At 41.2% G+C, this 18,948-nt stretch overlaps 1 protein-coding gene across 1 annotated transcript in view; it reads right to left on the bottom strand.

Moving 5' to 3' along the window:
- Window positions 1-18,948, bottom strand: part of LOC103744804 (ATP-binding cassette sub-family A member 17-like) — a 112,732-nt gene that overhangs the window by 38,065 nt on the left and 55,719 nt on the right. The window contains 6 exon segments of the mRNA XM_008846654.2: window positions 1,640-1,802; window positions 8,011-8,109; window positions 9,862-10,012; window positions 12,719-12,929; window positions 13,117-13,272; window positions 16,802-16,956. Of these exon segments, the coding sequence (XP_008844876.1) occupies window positions 1,640-1,802; window positions 8,011-8,109; window positions 9,862-10,012; window positions 12,719-12,929; window positions 13,117-13,272; window positions 16,802-16,956 (935 nt within the window).

Here is an 18,948-nt window from a genome sequence, read left to right as displayed (position 1 = left end):
TATTTTTAGTTGGAGATGAGTTTTTATTCACTGTTCTGTTGCTTACCCCCAAAATGACTATCAAAATGATTATTCACCCTCATGAGTCTGTGTGTCACCAGCACAGGGAGGGTTGCCTGTGCTGTTTTTAAACACAGAGCCCCTGGGAGCAGAGGACACATTCTAGTTCCAAGCTGCTGAAGACAGGCTCCACCCAGCCGCCTTGCAGCAGCAGCCTACTCCTGGCTCTACAAAGGCCTGTCCCAAGGGGAGTTGTGGGTTGAGGAGAGTTTCAGACAGTAAGGAGGAAGATCAGTCCAGGTCTGAACTTGAACAAAGATTAATGCTGACAGCACAGTTATGAGACTGTCAGAATTGAGAAAGACAGCTAAGACACTTCAGGCCAGATCCAAACTCTGCAGGACAAAGGACATGCAAGGTGGGATGAACTTTACAAAATCACAGAGGGCAGAATTGGTCTTTGAGGAGTTGCTAGTCTTTTGTTTAAGAGTTTGGTAAATATCTTGGTAGAGAAGTGGATGAAACCCAGGGTTCTCACAGCAGGAGCAGGTCATCTCTTCCCCCCAAACTGGCCCTGATCAGGAATATCTGACTGCTTAGTCACCTCACCTACTAGCCTGCCAGCTTGCCAACCTGCCAGTCCATCCTTCCTACTCACTCTCAAGGTTCTCGTAATAATTCAACTGTAAACCTAAAAATTTACAGCCAATTTTGAAAGAGATGCATCCTACCTCAGGAAACCGTATGTCAATTGTGTTGTAATGATATGCTTCTTCTAAGTATGTTGTTATTAAATAAATCATTTTTTTTAAAAAAAGCATGCACCACCACGCCTGGTTTATATCTTTTTTAAAATTTAAATTTCAGGTGGTACAATGCATGTACTGCCCATCACAGTGAAAGATGAAGTCTGGGCTCTGACACTTAGAAGTAGTACTTTTATTTTCTTTCCTACCTGATGAGGAATGGCCAGGCCTGTTAGGGTATTTTCTGATACCTTTTTCTACTGGGTTAATTCCCACCCAAACACCATGCTTTCTATCTTTGAACTAGAGCGAATTGTGTGATATTGCCTGATAGACCCATTCTTAGTTTATGGGGACCTAAAGGCCCCACCTTGCAGAGGTCCGAGAAGTTACTGGGGCATGGCCTGACTTGTTTTCACGGCCTGACTTGTTGTAAAAGTCTGAAGGATACTTCTGCACTGCTGAGGAGTGCATGATCAGTTCGTGACCATCCTTAAGATACACCCTCAGGGGGGAGGGGGATTTCCAGATGCCTTTACAAGCTCTGTAACACCTGCAATAAATGAGTCCCTGCTTGACTAGGCTCCCCTTTGCGCCTGAGTGTTCCCAGTACTGGGGGCAGCATGGGCTGGAGAACAGCGCGCTTACTCATCCCCAGTCATCACTGCGTGGGGGTCACTGGTTCAAACCCCCCACATTAGTTTTATTTTATTTTTTGAGATGGAATCTCTCTAGACTGGCTTTAAACTCATAATCTTCCTGCCTCAGCATCTCAAACACTGGGATTATAGGCATATGATATACCACGCCTGGTTCCGGACAGAATGATACCATTATTCCATCAGTTAAACCACAATATCTTTTTTTGCATGTATTTGGAATATACTGCTTACTCCCATGTTTAGTTTGATTGTCAGATCAGTCTGTTTTGAGAATATTCTTGAGTGAAGATATCTAATTCTGTCAACAGGAACTCTGTGAATCTGGGGATGGGGCTGAATAGAAGGTCGCTTCTCAGTTAAGATATGTGTACTGGAATCTGCCAATTTACAAACCCTAAACCAAACCAAAAACATAAACAAATATAAAGAATCAAAATCATAAGACATTTCATTTTTTTAGTTTAAACAATGAAATTCATATATTTATAAAAATTGATGCCAGGATAAGGATAATGATGGAAAAAGGCACTACATCTAAGTTCTATTATAGGTAGCATGGTCTTCAGTAAGCCCTAAGCACTGAATTAACTAACCAATGCCTTTTCTAAAGATCTCAAATAAAACCATCATGATTAGATTTTGTTTTTTAAAATATCACGAGGGGGCTGGAGAGATGGCTCAGTAGTTAAGAACACTGGCTGTTCTTGCAGAAGACCCAGGTTCGAATCCCAGCATCCACATGGCAGCTAACAACTGTTCATAACTCCAATTCCAGGGGATCCGATAGCCTCTTCTGTCCTTCGCAGGCATTGCATGACATGGGTGCACTTACCTACATTCAGGCAATACATACGTACACATAAAAATAATAAATAAATAAAAATAAATAAATGTATAAAATATCACATGAAGGGGACTGGAGAGATGGATCTGTAGTTAAAGGTACTGACTGTTCTTGCACAGGACCCAGGTTGGATTCCCAGCACTACATGGCAGCTAACAACCATCTGAAACTCCAGTTCCAGGGGATCTGACACCTCTTCTGACCTCCGTGGGCACGGCACAACACAGGTGCACTTACATATATGCAAGCAATACATTCATACACATTAAAAAATCACATGAAAATTAAAACAAAATTACACATTAATCTTATAAGCAAAACTGAAAGATTTAAATTAATTCATATTTTGTATATGTATGAGTGTTTTGCCTGCATATATGTATGTGCACCACATGCATGCAATGCCTGTGGATGCCAGAAGATGGCATCAGATCCCCTGGAACTGGCATTACAGATGGGTGTTAGCCACCATGTGGGTGCTGGGAACTAACCTGGGTCCTGCAAGAGCAGTCAGTTCTCTTAACTGCTGAGCCATTTCTCCAGCCCTGCAAAACTGAAAATTTAAAAACATAGCACCATTAAGATTACAGTCCAAAAGACTGGAGACATGGCTCAGACATTGAGAGCACTGGCTGCTCTTGAAGAGAACCTGGGCTTGATTCCTAGCACCCACATGGCAGCAGCTAACAACCATCCATTCAATGCCCTCTTCTGACTCCTGTGGGCATTGCATGACACATGCAAGCAATACACTCATACACATAAAATAAAAATGACAAATACAATATAAAAAATATGGCATACTTGTTATTTGGTACTATGACACAGTTTATCCTCAAAGTCAGGCAGCTTAAAACAACTGTAAAAGCTAGGTGTGGTGGCTAGTCCCAGCACTAGGCAGAGGCAGGCAGATCTCTGTGAGTTCAAGGCCAGCCTGGTCTACATAGTGAGTTCCAGGCCAGCTGGGGCTACAGGGAAAGCCTGTCTCAAAATAAGACAAAAAAATCCTGTAAATATTTATTATCTCTCACAGTTTCTGTGGGTGAAGAACTGGAAGGTAAGTTAACTATGTGGTTTTTGTCTCAAGGTTTTTCATGAGGCTGCATGTTTTCCAGATCTGTAGGTACCTGGAGGCTGGGCTAGGAATGTTGAACCCACTTCTAAGAGGAGGAAGTACAGAGAGCTTTCATATGCTTCCCTTCCCCCTATCATTAACAACTTGTATTACTGTAGTACATTATTAAAACTGATGAACTAGCATTCCAGGAGATTCTTTAAAAAAAAAAAAAAACAATTGTTTGGCCCTAATCACACATGGTCTCTTGGATTTGGGGATGACTAAAATATATAATCTGGGGAAGGCTAGGAAGAGAAGGCTTGATCCATGCTGAGTAAAGGCTTTCCAGTGAGCATACCCCAAGGTCACTCATACTCCTCAGCAATTCCTCAGTCATCTCTATAAGTAAGCTCAGTAAATTCATTGGTTCCTCAGGAAAACTTTAATCAAACATTGGTTTGATACTAGAACCTTAAAAGGGGATAAGCATTTCTTAGTATCCCCAGGAAAAGAATTATCACAACATGGAAGTTTATTTATTAATATTATTATGTCTCATAATTATTAAAAAAGAAAATGAGAATGTAAAAGACATTAAAAGGATATGGGAATGGAGATATTTTCCAAAGTAGACAGAAAAAATGAGAAAGCCTAAACAAGTGATGAAGGTCTGTGTAGGTTTGCTATGATATATAGAGGATGAGACAAAAATAATATACACATAATCTTAAAATTTCTATGGTCATAGTTTAGTCAACTAGTTTAAGGAACAAAATATATGTCTAGTCAAGATTTCTCTGAGAATGTTGGGGTTTTCCCCAAGCTTTATCTACATAACACATGGTAATTAAAAGTACCAGACTGGTGGAACTAACCTTCTTGGATGTTTAAGAGCCATACTTTGAGGTCTACACTAATCTGGTCAGAGGGACTTAAAGGACAGTTTTTGCTCCTTGCCCTCCAAGGTCGACTAAGTTCTAGGGAACTATGGTACATCCCTCAAAATGTCCTGTAACTGTGGTGAGTCACCTGTCCTCCTATTCAGGGAGGCCATGGAGACCCCACCAGATGGAATTGAACCTGTGCCCAGTCTACAAAGAGGAGGGTCAACTCAGAGGAAACATTTCCTCCATGCTTCCAAGTGAAGCCACCCATGGTTGAGTAGGACCTTTGACTGATCTTCACATAGATGGAACTGGTAAAACAAAGAAGCTGGGGGCTCCTCCCAGCCCATGTGACCCCTGAGGAACTGATCCTCAAACGACCTTAAGACTAAAAATAAATTGGTTTATTTGGGCCAACTGTATGGTCTTAAACACCCAAAAGGAAAGTCTAACCAAAGATTAAAGTGATCAGTTTATTTCTTTAAGAGTTCAAGGGCTTACACTTCCCAGATATTAGGCTTAAGTCCATATAAAATGTTATTTAGAAAATTATTTCTCATTGATGATTTTGTTTCTAATCAGAAAGTGCTTCTCAGATGTAAGACTTCAAATCTTGGTTTGCAATACTGTAGAGCCCACCTGTAGATAAGGGAGACAACCTACTATTGTTCTAAAATGCTGGCTAAATTTTTTTCTCCCCCTATCTAGAAGCCTTTGCAAAGGAACTGACACTGATTCTAGCCACTCCAATAGCTATCAAAGTGCCTGAAAACAAATCCTGAGTCCATCACTCTAGAGTCCAGCCTTGGCAGACAAAAGAAAAATGAGGAGGAACCCAATTCCAGAGGGATTCTTCTGGAAGCTCTTATCAAGAAATTCCAATGGACTCTGACATGAACATTTGAAATTTGCCCTGTTCTGACCTTTTTTCTGGTTCCCTGTTGTCCTAGTTTGTTCTTCATTGCTGAGACAAAAAACTCTGCCCAATACCAACTTGGAGAGGAAAGGGTTTATTTGTCTTACATCTCCCAGGTTACAGTTCATCAGGGAGCCCAAGGTAGGAACTCAGGGCAGGAACCTGGAAGCAGGAGCTGGAGCACAGGACATGGAGGAATGCTGCTTATTGGCTTGCTTTCCTGGCCCCTGCTCAGCCTGCTTTCTTATGCTACACAGGCCCACCTGCCCAGGGGTGGCACCACCCACAGTGGGCTGGGCTCTCCCACGTCACTCATCAAGAAGATACCCTTCAGACATGGCCACAGGCCAGTCCAATAGAGGCAATTCCCGGTTGAGGCTATCTCAACCCAGGTGTGTCAAGTTGACACTAAAGCTATCCAGCACACCTGTTTAGAACTTGTAATACTAAGTACTCTTGCCTTTACTTCTCCTTCACATCTCCTAGGCACCAGTCAAGGACTTTATTTTCTCCCTACAGTTAAGAGTTATGCATTTTGGGAGTCTTTTAGATAGACCCACTGAAGGGGTACCCCAACTGCCTCACCCTGCATCCCTGTTCATTATGGAAGAGGCCAGAGTGGTCTGTGTCCTGATTCCCCATTAGCGATTTGGGAAACCTCTTCAGAGGATAGTGTGATAGGAATAGGAGGTAGGAATTGGCTAGGTGGTTAGGGTAAAAAGACCCCAAAAGAAAAGTAGCCATTTTCTTGACTAAAAGTCAAAATGTCCTTGGGCCTCTTAGCAACATACTCTGTTCCAAAGGCCAAAAATGTCAAAAGTATTTGGGAGCTCTTAACTAATCCCTAAAAGATTTTAGGGTTACCTCTTCAGAGGGGAGAATGTTAGAGTAGCAAAAAGAATACAGGAAAAAGTGATGGGGAGATATGGGAAGAGTTGGATGGGAAGGAGTAGGCGTGGATTTGATCAAAACACCTTATATGCATGTATGAAATTCTCAATAAATTTTCTTTAAAGTAAAAAAAAAGCAATTGACAAGTTTATATCAAAGTTTATATGGTAATAAAAGTATTCTTTCTGCCTTAGCCTCCCAATGCTAGAATTATAGCCTTGTTCCACTATACTTGGCTAAAATCTTCTGATTATTAAATTTTCCTCTCTCTCTCTCTTTCTCTCTCTCTCTCTCTATCTCTCTCTCTCTCTCTCTCGCATCTATTTGAGACAGGGTTTCCCTGTAGCTACAGATGGACTGGAACTCACTACATAGGCCAGGTTGGCCTTGAAATCACAGAGTCTGCCTGCCTCTGCCTCCCAAGTGCTGTCCTGGAACTCACTATATAGACCAGGCTGGCCTCGATCTCACAGAGATCTACCTTTCTCTGCTGGGATTAAAGGTTTAAGCCTCCATGTCCCACTAAATCATTTTGTATCTTAGACCCAATAATAATGTTTCGTGAAGCCTAAAAACATACAGCATTAAAATGTGCAACAGTATATAAATTGATGGTGGTAGAATATATGTGAATAAAATGAAAGATTCTGGTATTTCCAAGAACAGACTCAAGATTTTTAATAGCCTGAGACTTATACATATTTGTGTCTCAATATCTGGGCTTATCACTGAAATAATGGAATAATAATGCATAATAATGCATAATTTCCAACAAGTGTGTGTGGATGGATGAAAACAGAATAAGGGAAAGAAACAAAATGGAGAGAAAATCCATATTCACTTGACAATAGTAAAAAACATCAAATTAAGGCCAAGCATAGTGGCGCAGGCAGAACTCTGTGAGTTCAAGGCCAGCCTAGTCTACATAGTGAGTTCCATGCCAGCTTGGGCTACAGGGAGACCCTGTCTCAAAAAGACATAAATAAATAAATAAATAAATTATAAAAACATCAAATTAAATTAAGTCACAAATTTAAATAGATCATGAATAGTAGTCATAAACAGTTACACATTCAAGTTAAAAGACAAATATTGGGGAAAATCACCCTGTGTTTCTTGCCAAGCTCTGGCCTGGTGTATCTCTCAGGGTAGCAGCACTCTATCAAGGCCTTTCTAGAATTGACCCTACAATCCAGCTTCAGGATGTTCAAACTGGTTCGTAGATAAAATAGCCAACCTTAGAGCTTCTCAATCACTGGAGTTCTTTGTAAAAGACGTAATGAATTCTTCTTTTTGTTAAAACCATCTCAGTTGGGATTATATATTATTTGTAGGTAAAAGCACCTTAACTGATAAAATGGTTATTTTTCATACCCTGGAAATTTCTGTTAAAATTAGGGTTGTTTCAGGTATGTTAGCAAACACCTGTAATCCCAGCACTCAGGAGATGGAGGCAAGAGGATCACCCCAAGTTAAAGACCAGCCTGACAGGGAGCTCCAGACCCAGCTAGGGCTGCATAGTGAGACCCTGTCTCAAAAAGCCAAATAATAAATAAATAAATAAACAAATAGTTTTGTTGAATACTATTACATTTAACATAGTCTGTTATTATCTAATGTCCCATTATTGGAAGTACTATTTAGAGGCTGGATGACTATTCAGTAAGACTGTTAGAAAAAGAGCCAAGCATTGGGCAACATTTATACAGATAGATGATGTTTAAGATCTCTTCTAACCCTAAGATCTTCAGAGCTTCCCGTTTTATTTGTGTGTGTGTGTGTGTGTGTGTGTGTGTGTGTGTGCAGATACTTGTGAGGCCAGAGAAGGACATCAGCTGTCTTCCTCTAATCCTTTCCATCTTATTCCTTGAGACCAGTCTCTCATTGAACCTGGAGCACACTAGCTTTCATCTAGACTTTCTGTCCAGCAAGCCATCCTCATACTTATACAGCAAGTACTGTTACCCACTTGAGCCATCTCTCTAGCCCTTCAGTTTTACTTTTACTTACTGAATGAACACTTCCTCCATGGTGGTGACAGAGGCCCCCAAAGTGTAGATTCCCAACTCTTCCTGCCTCTTTTCTAAGTCAGTAAATAGACCTTCAAACCTGGAAGGAAAAAACAGTTTTATCTGAAAGACGGAACATAAGTTATTTACCACCCTTGTGAAAAATATAGGGGCTTTGTGGCCAGGAGTATTTGTTCAAATCTCAGCTCTGTCATGCTGTGGTTTCATAACTATCACATAAATAGCATTTATTTTGGAAAGTTCCTGTAGGGACAAACTGAAGACACACTTAGCACAGATATGATTTTGGAATGTCTGAACCCAGGCGTAAAGAGAAATGGCTGGTTTTTTCTCTTCTTTTTCCAAATTCTCTCTTGGACTGCCTTTTATTGGACCCTACCTGCCATGTTATAAGAAGCCCAAGTCACCTGAGGGACCACCTTGAGGAATACTGAGTGCTACATTTAGCAGCGCTTGTGAGCTCCCAAGTGTTAGCCAGCACCATCATCCCAGACATGAGGATGATCCAGCCTGAATATTCCAGCTCATTCTAGCCCCAGATAATATTGATATTGAGCATAAAAACTGTCTAGCTCAGTCCAGTCAATTTACAGAAACTGCTAGGGATGTGGCCAAGAGGCAGAGCCCCTGCTTATCAAGTGCAAGACCCTCAACTGAATCTTCAGCACTGGAAAAAGAACCACATGAGGCATTAAAACAGTTGCCCCTTTAAGCCAGAAAACTTTCAGGTAATTTGTCATTTAGTAATATATAACTGAATCAGAATTTGCAACTATCAGCATTGTTTTTTAAAATATTTTATTTTTATTATTTTATGTGTATGTGTGTATTGCCTGCATTTAAGTGCAACTGTGTCCTGCAATGCCTGTGGAGGACAGATGAGGTCATTGGATCCCTTGGAACTGGAGTTACGGGCAGTTGTTAGCTGCCATCTGGGTGCTGGGATTTGAACCTGGGTCTTCTCCAAGAACAGCCAGTGCTCTTAACCCATGAGCCATCTCTGTAGCCTCTAGAAGCACTGTTTAAAAAAAAATATGTGGTGTTGGTGACGCACGCCTTTAATCCCAGCACTTGGGAGGCAGAGGCAGGTGGATCTCTGTGAGTTCAAGGCCAGCCTGGTCTACACAGTGAGTTCCAGGCTAGCTGGAGCTACAGGGAGAAACTGGGTCAAAAAGAACAAAAATAAATAAATTAAAAAGTAGTGTATTTCATAATCTGGTGTGTAGCACACCTACAGCATATTTAAATTATACCAGCTTGGACACTCTTCTACGGGCAGTTATCAGGCAAATGAAGCTATTCAGCTGTGAGAATCAGCCAGTTTGTATGGAAAAGGAAGTGTTACTCAAAATGAAGAATTAACAGCTAGTGAGTAAAGTTGAGGGTTGATCAAAACCACTCCTAGGAAGCAGAATTACATTATGATCAATATATATATATATATATATATATATATATCCTGCTCTTGATAAAGCAGAAATTAAAGACACATATCAAACTAGAATTCAGAATTACTAGATTGATGTGTGTTATATGCCTCTTATTTCTGTTTCTGAATGATACTGTCCCTTGTGGTCACCACTGCATGCTCAGTTCTTTGGCTGTATGTGGATCTGATACCTTATCTCTTTAGTTCACAAGTCTTCAAACCAAGAAAAATCATACCCAATAAGTTGAACCCAAGTACTACACTAGACATGATCAGATAATAGAATCCTCAGTCTTGTGCTGATCCTATATTAGGATGAGACTGTGTATTTTGCATGTTTGCATATGTGAAGGATGTGGATTTCTGTGGCCATGGGTGAATGTGCTGTGTCTTGGTCCATACCTGGGCATGGTCTTCTTAGGAAGTATGAATATTAATTCTTCTCCAATGCTGGACTCCAAAACTGCATTTGGTATGTGCTGATAAATAAGATCAGAAACCTTCTCTGTGTCATAGAGAGGTGTTTTTATTAAAGTCATATAGTATCCTGTACCTGAAATACCACGTAAAAGATAATGAAATTATCTTACTTTTTATAGTGTTCTTCTTGGGCCACATTTAGTTTTCTACAGCTCAGAATGGGACAAGCTCAGGGCAAAGGAAAGTGGAGGACTACGTGAGATCAAGTTTAAACTATAATGACCTGCCTTCGGAAGCCCTGTAGTGCTATTCTTCAATCTTCCTTTCTACTCCATAATTGGAATGTTACAAACAGCAGTGGAAGGCAACATAAGAAGGGCTGCATTAAGGATGGCACTCCCTTTAAATGATAACTTAAGAAGTGAAAACTAAATTCAAGGCCTCTTCCTACAAAGTTAAGGAGAAGACCAAAGACACTTGCATTAAAATTACATCAAGGTTTTGAGGGTTTATGTCTTACAGCCTTCAAAACACTCAGAAATCAGTAACATTTTTTACTACTATGCAAGACATATATTCTTTTAACAAACATTTTTGAGATCCTAGGATGGGACATTTACTGTCCTGGGTGAAAAAAAAAATCCCTAATCTCCTGGAGCTTTCACTAACAACCTAGGGAACAGACAATAACCAAGATAAATAACAAAGTCTTTAGACTACTAGTGACAAAGACTAAGGAGTAAAATAAACAGTAAGAGAATGCGGTGTGTTGGGATCTATGGTTTTGAACTGAATGAGGAACAAAAGCCTCACTAAGAATGTGGCATCAGTGTAATAATGGCCAAAATAGTGTAGGAGGAACAAAAGGACAGCCACATATGATCTGAAAGGTCAAAGCAACAAGGAACCTGGGTGAAGGAGCAGAGTAAGAAGCAGGAAGGCATCAGAAAATGAAATCAGGAGAGCTGGGGATGGAACTCAATGGTAAGCACCTGCCTAGCAAGTACAAGGCCCTTACTTCAATTCCCAGGATCACAGGGATCAAAAATATGAGGTCAAGGATAATAGAGGCAGCCCGTAAGGCTTTGGTGGCCACTTCCACGACTTTGGCTTTTATTCTGAGTGGGTCTGTGGGAATTCTGAGCGAAAGAATCAGAAGAGGAATGACATGCATTCTCAGGTACTCACTTGGACAAGTGGGTTGAGAACAGAATTAGAAGGTGAGAGATCAGAGAGATGGTTTAGGAGGCATCTGCAATAATCCAGGTAGGAGGAGATGGTAACCTGGACCAGGGTGCTGGAACGTGGTCAGAGATGGAGAGTGACGGACAACCTACATATATTTTGAAAGCAAAGCCAGCAATGTTTACAGGTAGATTAGACATGGGTTATGGAAGAAATTGCTGCAAGAGAGCTTCCAGGTTTTATCCAAGCACCTAGAAGAGAAGAGCTGACTTTTTTGAGAAGACAATGCCTAAGGGAGAAGCAGGATTGGTGGGAACTAGAGCTCAGTTCTTCACAGTTTTTACACAAGTTTGAGAGGTCTGTCAATACTTGCTATGATTTGAGTATGGTCAATGTCCACCAAAACTCATGTAGAGACTTGGTCCCCAGTGCAGTAATGTCAAGAGATGAAGCTTGTAAAGAGGTGTTTGGGTCATGAAGGTGGAGTCCCCAGGAATGGATTAATGCCTTTCTTGTGTAAATTGTCACTCTTGAGTGACTGGATGATTTATTAAGAGAGTAGGTTGTTTTAAACACAGTTAAGCTTCCTTGTCTTCTTTCACATGAGCTTTCCACCATGAGCTGAAAAAACACAAGCTCCCCACTACATAATGCTGCCTTATCTTGAATGTCTGAACCTCTGGAACTGTAAGCCTGCTTTCTTATAAATTAGCCATCTCATATATCCTGTTAAAGTGGAATAGGACAGGGCCATAGAGCAGGCAGTTAAATATGCAGACCAGAGGTTCTGAAGAGAAGCAGAGGCTAGAAATACATGTATTTTTTTCACACAGAGAATATATTTAATAAATCAGGAGACTGGGTGAGACACTACCTTGGTTAACAGATAAAGAAAGGTAGTTAGAAGTAGGAATGGTGGGGCAGGAGAGATGGCTCAGCAATTAACAGCATTGGCTGCTTGTGCAGAGGACCCAGGTTCAACTCCCAGCACCCACATGGCAGGTAACAACTCTCTGTCACTCCAGTCCCAAGGGAAATCCAATGCCCTCTTCTGACCTCTAGGAGCAATGCACAACACGGGTGGATTTACACACACACCGACAATACACTCATACACATAAAATAAAAACAATAAATACAAAATCTTTTAAAAAAGAAGTAGCAATGGTGCAGAGCAACCCGAGATATGGATGGATGCAAGATGGTGCCCTAGAGAACAACAGAAGGAAGTTTGAATGGTGTTGCTGAAAAGAACTTTAACCCATTGAGCAGTAACAGCTCACTGTCATAAAGTGCTCCCTCACACACCTTTTCACTCTGAGAAACATGACATCTTCATTTCTATTTTATAGATTAGATAAAAACAAAGTCTACACAAGGGTAAACTTATCTTGCTACCTGGATAAAGAGGCAATAAACTGACAACCTGAATACAAACTCAAGTTCTCTGATCCTAAGTCTCAAAGTTTATTCCATTTCCTCCTCACTGGCATAAATCCTTCCACTGGGCCAAGAGAAGGCCTCGCCCAGCCCATGTCAGGGCCCTTCACACAGGATAACAGTGGGCAGGCAGTTCCCCTCAACACAATGGGTAGTGGCGCTGACCCTGTCACGGAGTGGAGGTTGCCCTGGGCTCTTACTGCCCACTGCTCACCGTATTTCTTCTTGAGGAACAGTGATGACCCACAGCACTGCAGCTCCCCTTTGGCCATGATGGCAATGCGGTCCCCCAGCAGGTCAGCTTCATCCATGAAGTGGGTGGTCAGCAGGATGGTGTGGTCACTCTTTTGTTGCTGAAGAAGGTCCCAGATGACCCTCCTGGAGGTGGAGTCCAGGCCTGAAGTGGGCTCATCCAAAACCAAAATCTGGAAAGGCAGAGGCACAGCCTTGTGACAGTGGCAGAGCTGCATCCCAAGCCCAGGCTGGCTTTCCTGTGTGGCCCTGTGCAGTACCAGTTGGGGTTTGATAAGCTGGCCTCACCACCCCTGTGTTTGTCCACTGTGTGGAAGCCTGACCTGGCTGCATCAAGAGGCCAGACCTGCTGCCCTGTACCTTGGAGCCAGCTATGAGGGCAATGCCAATAGACAGCTTGCGCTTCATCCCCCTACTCAGGTACTTGGACTTTGAGTTCCACTTGTCCTCCAGACAGAGGATGCTTAGTATCTGCTTTATTTCTTCATGGCACTTCGGAAGAGACAGGCCTTTCAACTGAAAAGCAGAGGATGAGGGGATATGAAGCAAATGGTGCTGATGGGAGCTGAGATGGCTAACCAATATTGTGCTTGTATATATATAAAATATATCCAAGAAAAATATGCAAGAAACTTACTATTTTGGAAGAAAGGGACAAAGGACAAATTGAACCTTGTCAATGAGTAAATGACTTAAAAATAAATATAGCAGCATGTTAAAAGGCTAATATGACTAAGTAGGATTTATTCTAGGAGTGCCAAACCAATTTACTTATTTTTAAAAATCAGTATTTATAGCCGGGCGTGGTGGTGCACGCCTTTAATCCCAGCACTCGGGAGGCAGAGGCAGGTGGATCTCTGTGAGTTCAAGGCCAGCCTGGTCTACATAGTGAGACTATACACATACGTATAGTCTACATATCTGTACACACATGCATGTAAATGTTTATACATGTGTGTAGTGTATTGTGTAGTATATGTATGTATACATATGCATGTGGATGTGTATACACATTATCATGTGTATAATGTATGTATCTGTACATATGCACACATGTATATAGTGTGGTGTATTGTGTAGGCCAAAGGTTGATATCAGGTTGTATTGTGCAGCAGTTTCCTCCAAAATAAAACCTTACATCTTTGAGGGAAGCTCCCTAAGACATAGGATGATCTGGTGGGGGTGGGGAGGAGGAGGGGGAGGTGGTGATCGGGGGTGAGAGAGTGGTGAAACATTCTATCCTATAGAGAAGCTCCTTAAGACACAGGCTGTTCTAAGCTTGTTAAATTTAGGAAGTAAACTTAATAGCTTCAGGAAGTCCCTGAAACTGACAAGATTCACTAGGCCTCTCCCTCCCCAGTGAGGAGTGCTAAGAGATATTTTCAGACAATTGAGCTGCCTGAAAGAGGCTCAGACCAACTGAGCTGCCTGGAAAGGACACTCTCCAACCTGCTGAGCTGCCTGCAGGTTTCCAGCTCTCATGAGCTGTCACCCATGCTCGGGTGAGCTTTGGTGACACAGCTGTCTTTGAGTCATTTCTGCTCCTCTAAGTAACCCCTCACCCATACTCCTGTAAGTAACCCCAATAAAGTCCATTGGTTCACAAAGTTGGACTTGGGTGGGATCCTTACTTTTGGCCTGCCATTGATTCCCTATCTGGGGTGGGTAGATGTTCATGTCTCCCCAGGAATAGTGGACACAACAGATAATGGTAGTGAATTTACAAGATTGTGAGTGTCCTAAAAACTACCAAATTAGACATTATAAAATGAATGAAATGACAAATTTTGTTATGTGCATTTTTTTCTCAATAAAAACTAAAAACTCACCAGGTGTGGTGACGCACGCCTTTAATCCAGCACTTGGGAGGCAGAGGAAGGGGACTCTTCTGTGAGTTCAAGGCCAGCCTGGTCTACATAGTGAGTTCCAAGCCAGCCCCATTACAGCGAGATCCTGTCTCAAAAAGACCAAAAAAAAAAACCCCAAAACAACAACAACAAAAAGCAAAAAACTAAAAACTTAACTACAAAAAATTAAATATAACCATTTATAGACATCTTTTTTTCTTTCCCTTTAAAAAATACTCCAAAAAAAGAAAAGAAAGGGGCTGGTGAGATGGCTCAGCAGTTAAGAGCATCGACTGCTCCCGCAGAGGACCCAGGTTCAATTCCCAGCACCCACATGGCGGCTACAAACCATCCTTAACTCCAGTTGCAGGGGAATCCGACACCCTCTTCTGACCTCCGCAGCATTGCACGACATGGGTGCACTCACATGCATGCAAACAATACACACATACACATAAAATAAAAATAATAAAATATAAAAAAAGGATAAAAAAGATATATATATATTCACTCAGTAGCATAGGTAAGACTGGAACTCTATGTAGCCAAGGTTGGCCTCAAACTTTGAGGTGCTCCTACTGCCTCAGCCTCCCAAATGCTGGGATTACAGGTATAAGCCACCAAGCCCAGGCCCATCTTGTTTTTAGAAATCCTAAATGCCATTATCCCTCCCGCTTTCAGAATACTTAGAGAACAGTATTCAGAAGAGGTTTCAAGGTTGCAACACAATGGGGCTTGAGAGAGGGCTCAGTGGTTAAGAGTATTTACTGCTTTTCCAGAGGATCCAAGTTTGGTTCCCAGCACCTAAGTCAGGAGACTTATTACTGCCTGCAACTCCAGTTCTAGGGGATCTGATGCCCTTAGTGTGTGTGTGTGTGTGTGTGTGTGTGTGTGTGTGTGTAATTAAAAATAAATCTAGAGCTGGTGAGATGGTTCAGTGGGTAAAGACAACTGCTGTCAAGCCTGATGCCCTGAGTTTGATCCCCGGGACCCACATGGTTTAAAAGGAAAGGACTGATTCTCCCAAGTAATCCTCAGTCCTCCACATCCAGGTGCCATGGCCTTAAATAAATAAATGTAATGAAAGTTTTTAAAAATCTAAAGAAAAAAAAAAAGATCGTGACACAAGAAATACTTGATTCTTGTTCACGTTCCTGAGGCAGATTCCTAAAACCCTTATAATTTTCCAAATGATAAGGATTCTAGAAACCTCTTTTGTCCTTATATTTGGTCTTTGATTGTGATACTTGATTCTCCTTGCTACAGAGAGCTCCTAAATCCTCTGGAATTTCCTGAGGGAAGAAGAGTGTCTTGTTCCAATGAGGTGACTCTTGATAGTTCACTGGATAGCTTTAGGAGTTATGGACAGTCATCAGAAAGACTAAGCCATGATAAGAAGCTTGGAACTTTTCTACTCCCCAACCTCTTGGGAAACTAAAGAAATCATCCATCATGCCTACATAATGAAACATAATGGTGGCACGTACTTTTAATTCCAGCCCTTGGGAGGCAGAGGTAGGCGGATCTCTGTGAGTTCAAGGCCAGCCTGGTCTACATAGTGAGTGCCAGGACAGCTGGGGCTACAGGGAGACCCTGTCTCAAAAAGACCAAAAAAAAAAAAAAAAAAAAAAAAAAAAAAAAAAACTCTAAACTATGGAATTTGGAGAGTTTCTGGGATAGTAAACACATTGAGGTGACAGAAGGGAATTGTGCTCAAAAGGAGCATGGAAGCTGTGCGCACATTCCCAAATACCTTGCTCTATGTCCTTCCTCTGTTCACTGTATCCTTTATAATTCTGTTTGCAATGAACTGGAAGTAAATGTTTCCCTAAGTTTCATAGGAATCACTGGAAAATATTGAACCTGAGGAGTGGATTATGGGAACCTTTCCTTGAAGTTTAAGTAATAACATGGGATTTGCAACTGGCATCTGAAGCAGAAGGCAGTCTTGTGGGACAGGGTCCTTAAACTGGAGGGGAGTGTTATGTTAACTATAGGCAGTGTCAGAAATGGATTACAGGATACCCAGTCAGTGTCTTTGGGCAGGAAACTGCTCCCCATATTTGGTTGTCAGAGTGAAGAGAAACATGAGTGTTCCATTGAAAGACCCTCCTGAAATTAATCATAGAATTGCCACCTATCTTACAATTCCCAAGCATGGCACAGAGGAAATAAATCTCCATTATCTACCAACTCACCTGAGCACAGAAAGAAAGATGGTCTGCTACTGTAAAGTTATCAAATAAGATGTCATGTTGGGGGCACCAACCAAGGCTCTTCCTAATTTGAACCATGTCTGTTGAAATCTCATATCCATTGATATATGCCTGTCCTTTCGAAGGGGCAATAAGACCTATAACCAAACAGAAAAGACACCCTGATGTCATCTTCAGTCAGAGGCTATAGGAATAAAAAGGCCTAATGATTATCCTCACTCTTTTCTCCCATAGACATTCTACTTTGCCACCATCAGTCAATCAGTATCATCCAAGGAATATATATTCTGTGTATGATAGTGCCTGAGGATATTTGGGGAAGATTATAGCCAGGTAAAATCCTTCCTGCTTTGAGCAATTCCAGTCTGGTTACATAAAAACATCATAGTCACTTATAAAGTGCATCATATTAGTACAAGGATTAGGTAGTCAGTTTGCATGCTTAGTAAATATGGTCAAGGAAAAAAGTGTTTTGAAAATCTAACAGTTTTGCAATGTAATCCTTAAAGGTGATGTCTGTGACTTGTTCAATGAATGCAGGAATGCAATCACTGCCAAATGTATGCCAGTTTACAACAAGGCAATCTGCTGTTACATTTGTCTTTATTCTTCTTAGAATGATAAAAACAATGAATTTTTATCAAAAAAAGGTCAAAAAAGAAAGGTAAAATAAAGGAAACAAAGGTTATGCAAGTCTCACCATTAAAAGATAACTACTGTTAGCATTTGATTCACAGCCTTATACATTTTTATTCACTCATTTTTTTGCATTATTATGTGGACTTCTTTTTTTTTAGAAGCATTTCATTACAGCTTTAATTATGTTGAGGTATGTTCCCTCCAGTCCAATTCTCTCTAGGACTTTAAACATAGAAGCATGTTTAGTTTAGGTTCACAGTTGGATTAATATAGTTATACAATATTGAACTCAGTATATACCCTGTAAGACATAAAATTGAATGAGTTTTTACCCTTTAAAGAAGATCTTCATTTCATTTTAAAATATGCTGTTTCCTACATTTTTAATGCTACTAACACTTAGATGTTTGCACATGTCTTTAATCTCTATGTATCTAATTGTTACTAGTCACAGTCGGCTACACTCGGATCCTTAGTACCTGAGTATGGCTATAAAGTCATCAGGTAGATTTCACTGGCATTGTTTATCACCTCTACTATTTAACATGTAGTAAATTTTTATGCTTCTTCCTCAAATACAAGTTTTTTTAATTTGTTGATTTTTTTGTGTGTATGTCACACAGAACATCCCACACAAACTTATTCATCTATATGCCCACTTCCCAAATAGCACCCTCCCATAGCCTCCCCCTACCATGCACTGGAGCCCATGTACTCTGTGGTCCCTGTTGTCGACACCCACAGCCATTCCCCAGTGCTTGTCTGTCTGCTGAATCTAGTCAGCCTATCTAGAGGTCTGTGTTTTAGGAAGAGCAGCTGTTCCTCATCTAGCAGCAATCAGTTCTCAATAGTCCTTTAGATAAGATTGGGGTCTGCTGTTCATTTTCCCAGTTCTATGCTGGGTTACTGTCTGGGAGTCTTTTGGGCCACCCTGGCCAATAACTCAAAGGAAGGTATCTCCTGTCTGGCATTGTTTCTTGTTATGTAGCCTTTAGCTATACATATCAACTCTTTAAAAATTGTATTGACCCCACTAATCTTTGGTTATACTTTACTTTTGGGTGTTTAAGACCCTACAGTTGGCCCAGATAAACCAATTTATTTTTACTCTTAAGGTCATTTGAGGATCTGTTCCTCAGGGGTAACACGGGCTTGGGAGGAGCCCCTGGCTCCTTTCTTTAACAGTTTCATCTATGTGAAGATAAGTCAAAGGTCCTACTTGACCATGTCTGACTTCACTTGGAAGCATGGAGGAAATGTTTCCTCTGTGTTGACCCTCCTCTTTGTAGACTGGACACTGGTTCAGGTCCATCTGGTAGGGTTTCCACAGCCTCCTTGCTCAAGAGGACAGGTGACTCATCACAGTTACAGGACATTTTGAGAGATGCTTGTAGTCCCCTGGAACTTAGTCCACCTAGGAGGGCAAGGAGCAAAAACTGTCCTTTATGTCCCCCTGACCAAATTAGTATAGGCCTCAAAGTATGGCTATT

This window comes from Nannospalax galili, unplaced genomic scaffold (assembly GCF_000622305.1).
Source record: "Nannospalax galili isolate Female #2095 unplaced genomic scaffold, S.galili_v1.0 scaffold471, whole genome shotgun sequence".
Lineage (NCBI taxonomy): Eukaryota > Metazoa > Chordata > Mammalia > Rodentia > Spalacidae > Nannospalax > Nannospalax galili.
The sequence above is the reverse complement of the archived record's forward strand: the minus strand, read 5'-3'. Positions and strand labels throughout refer to the sequence as shown.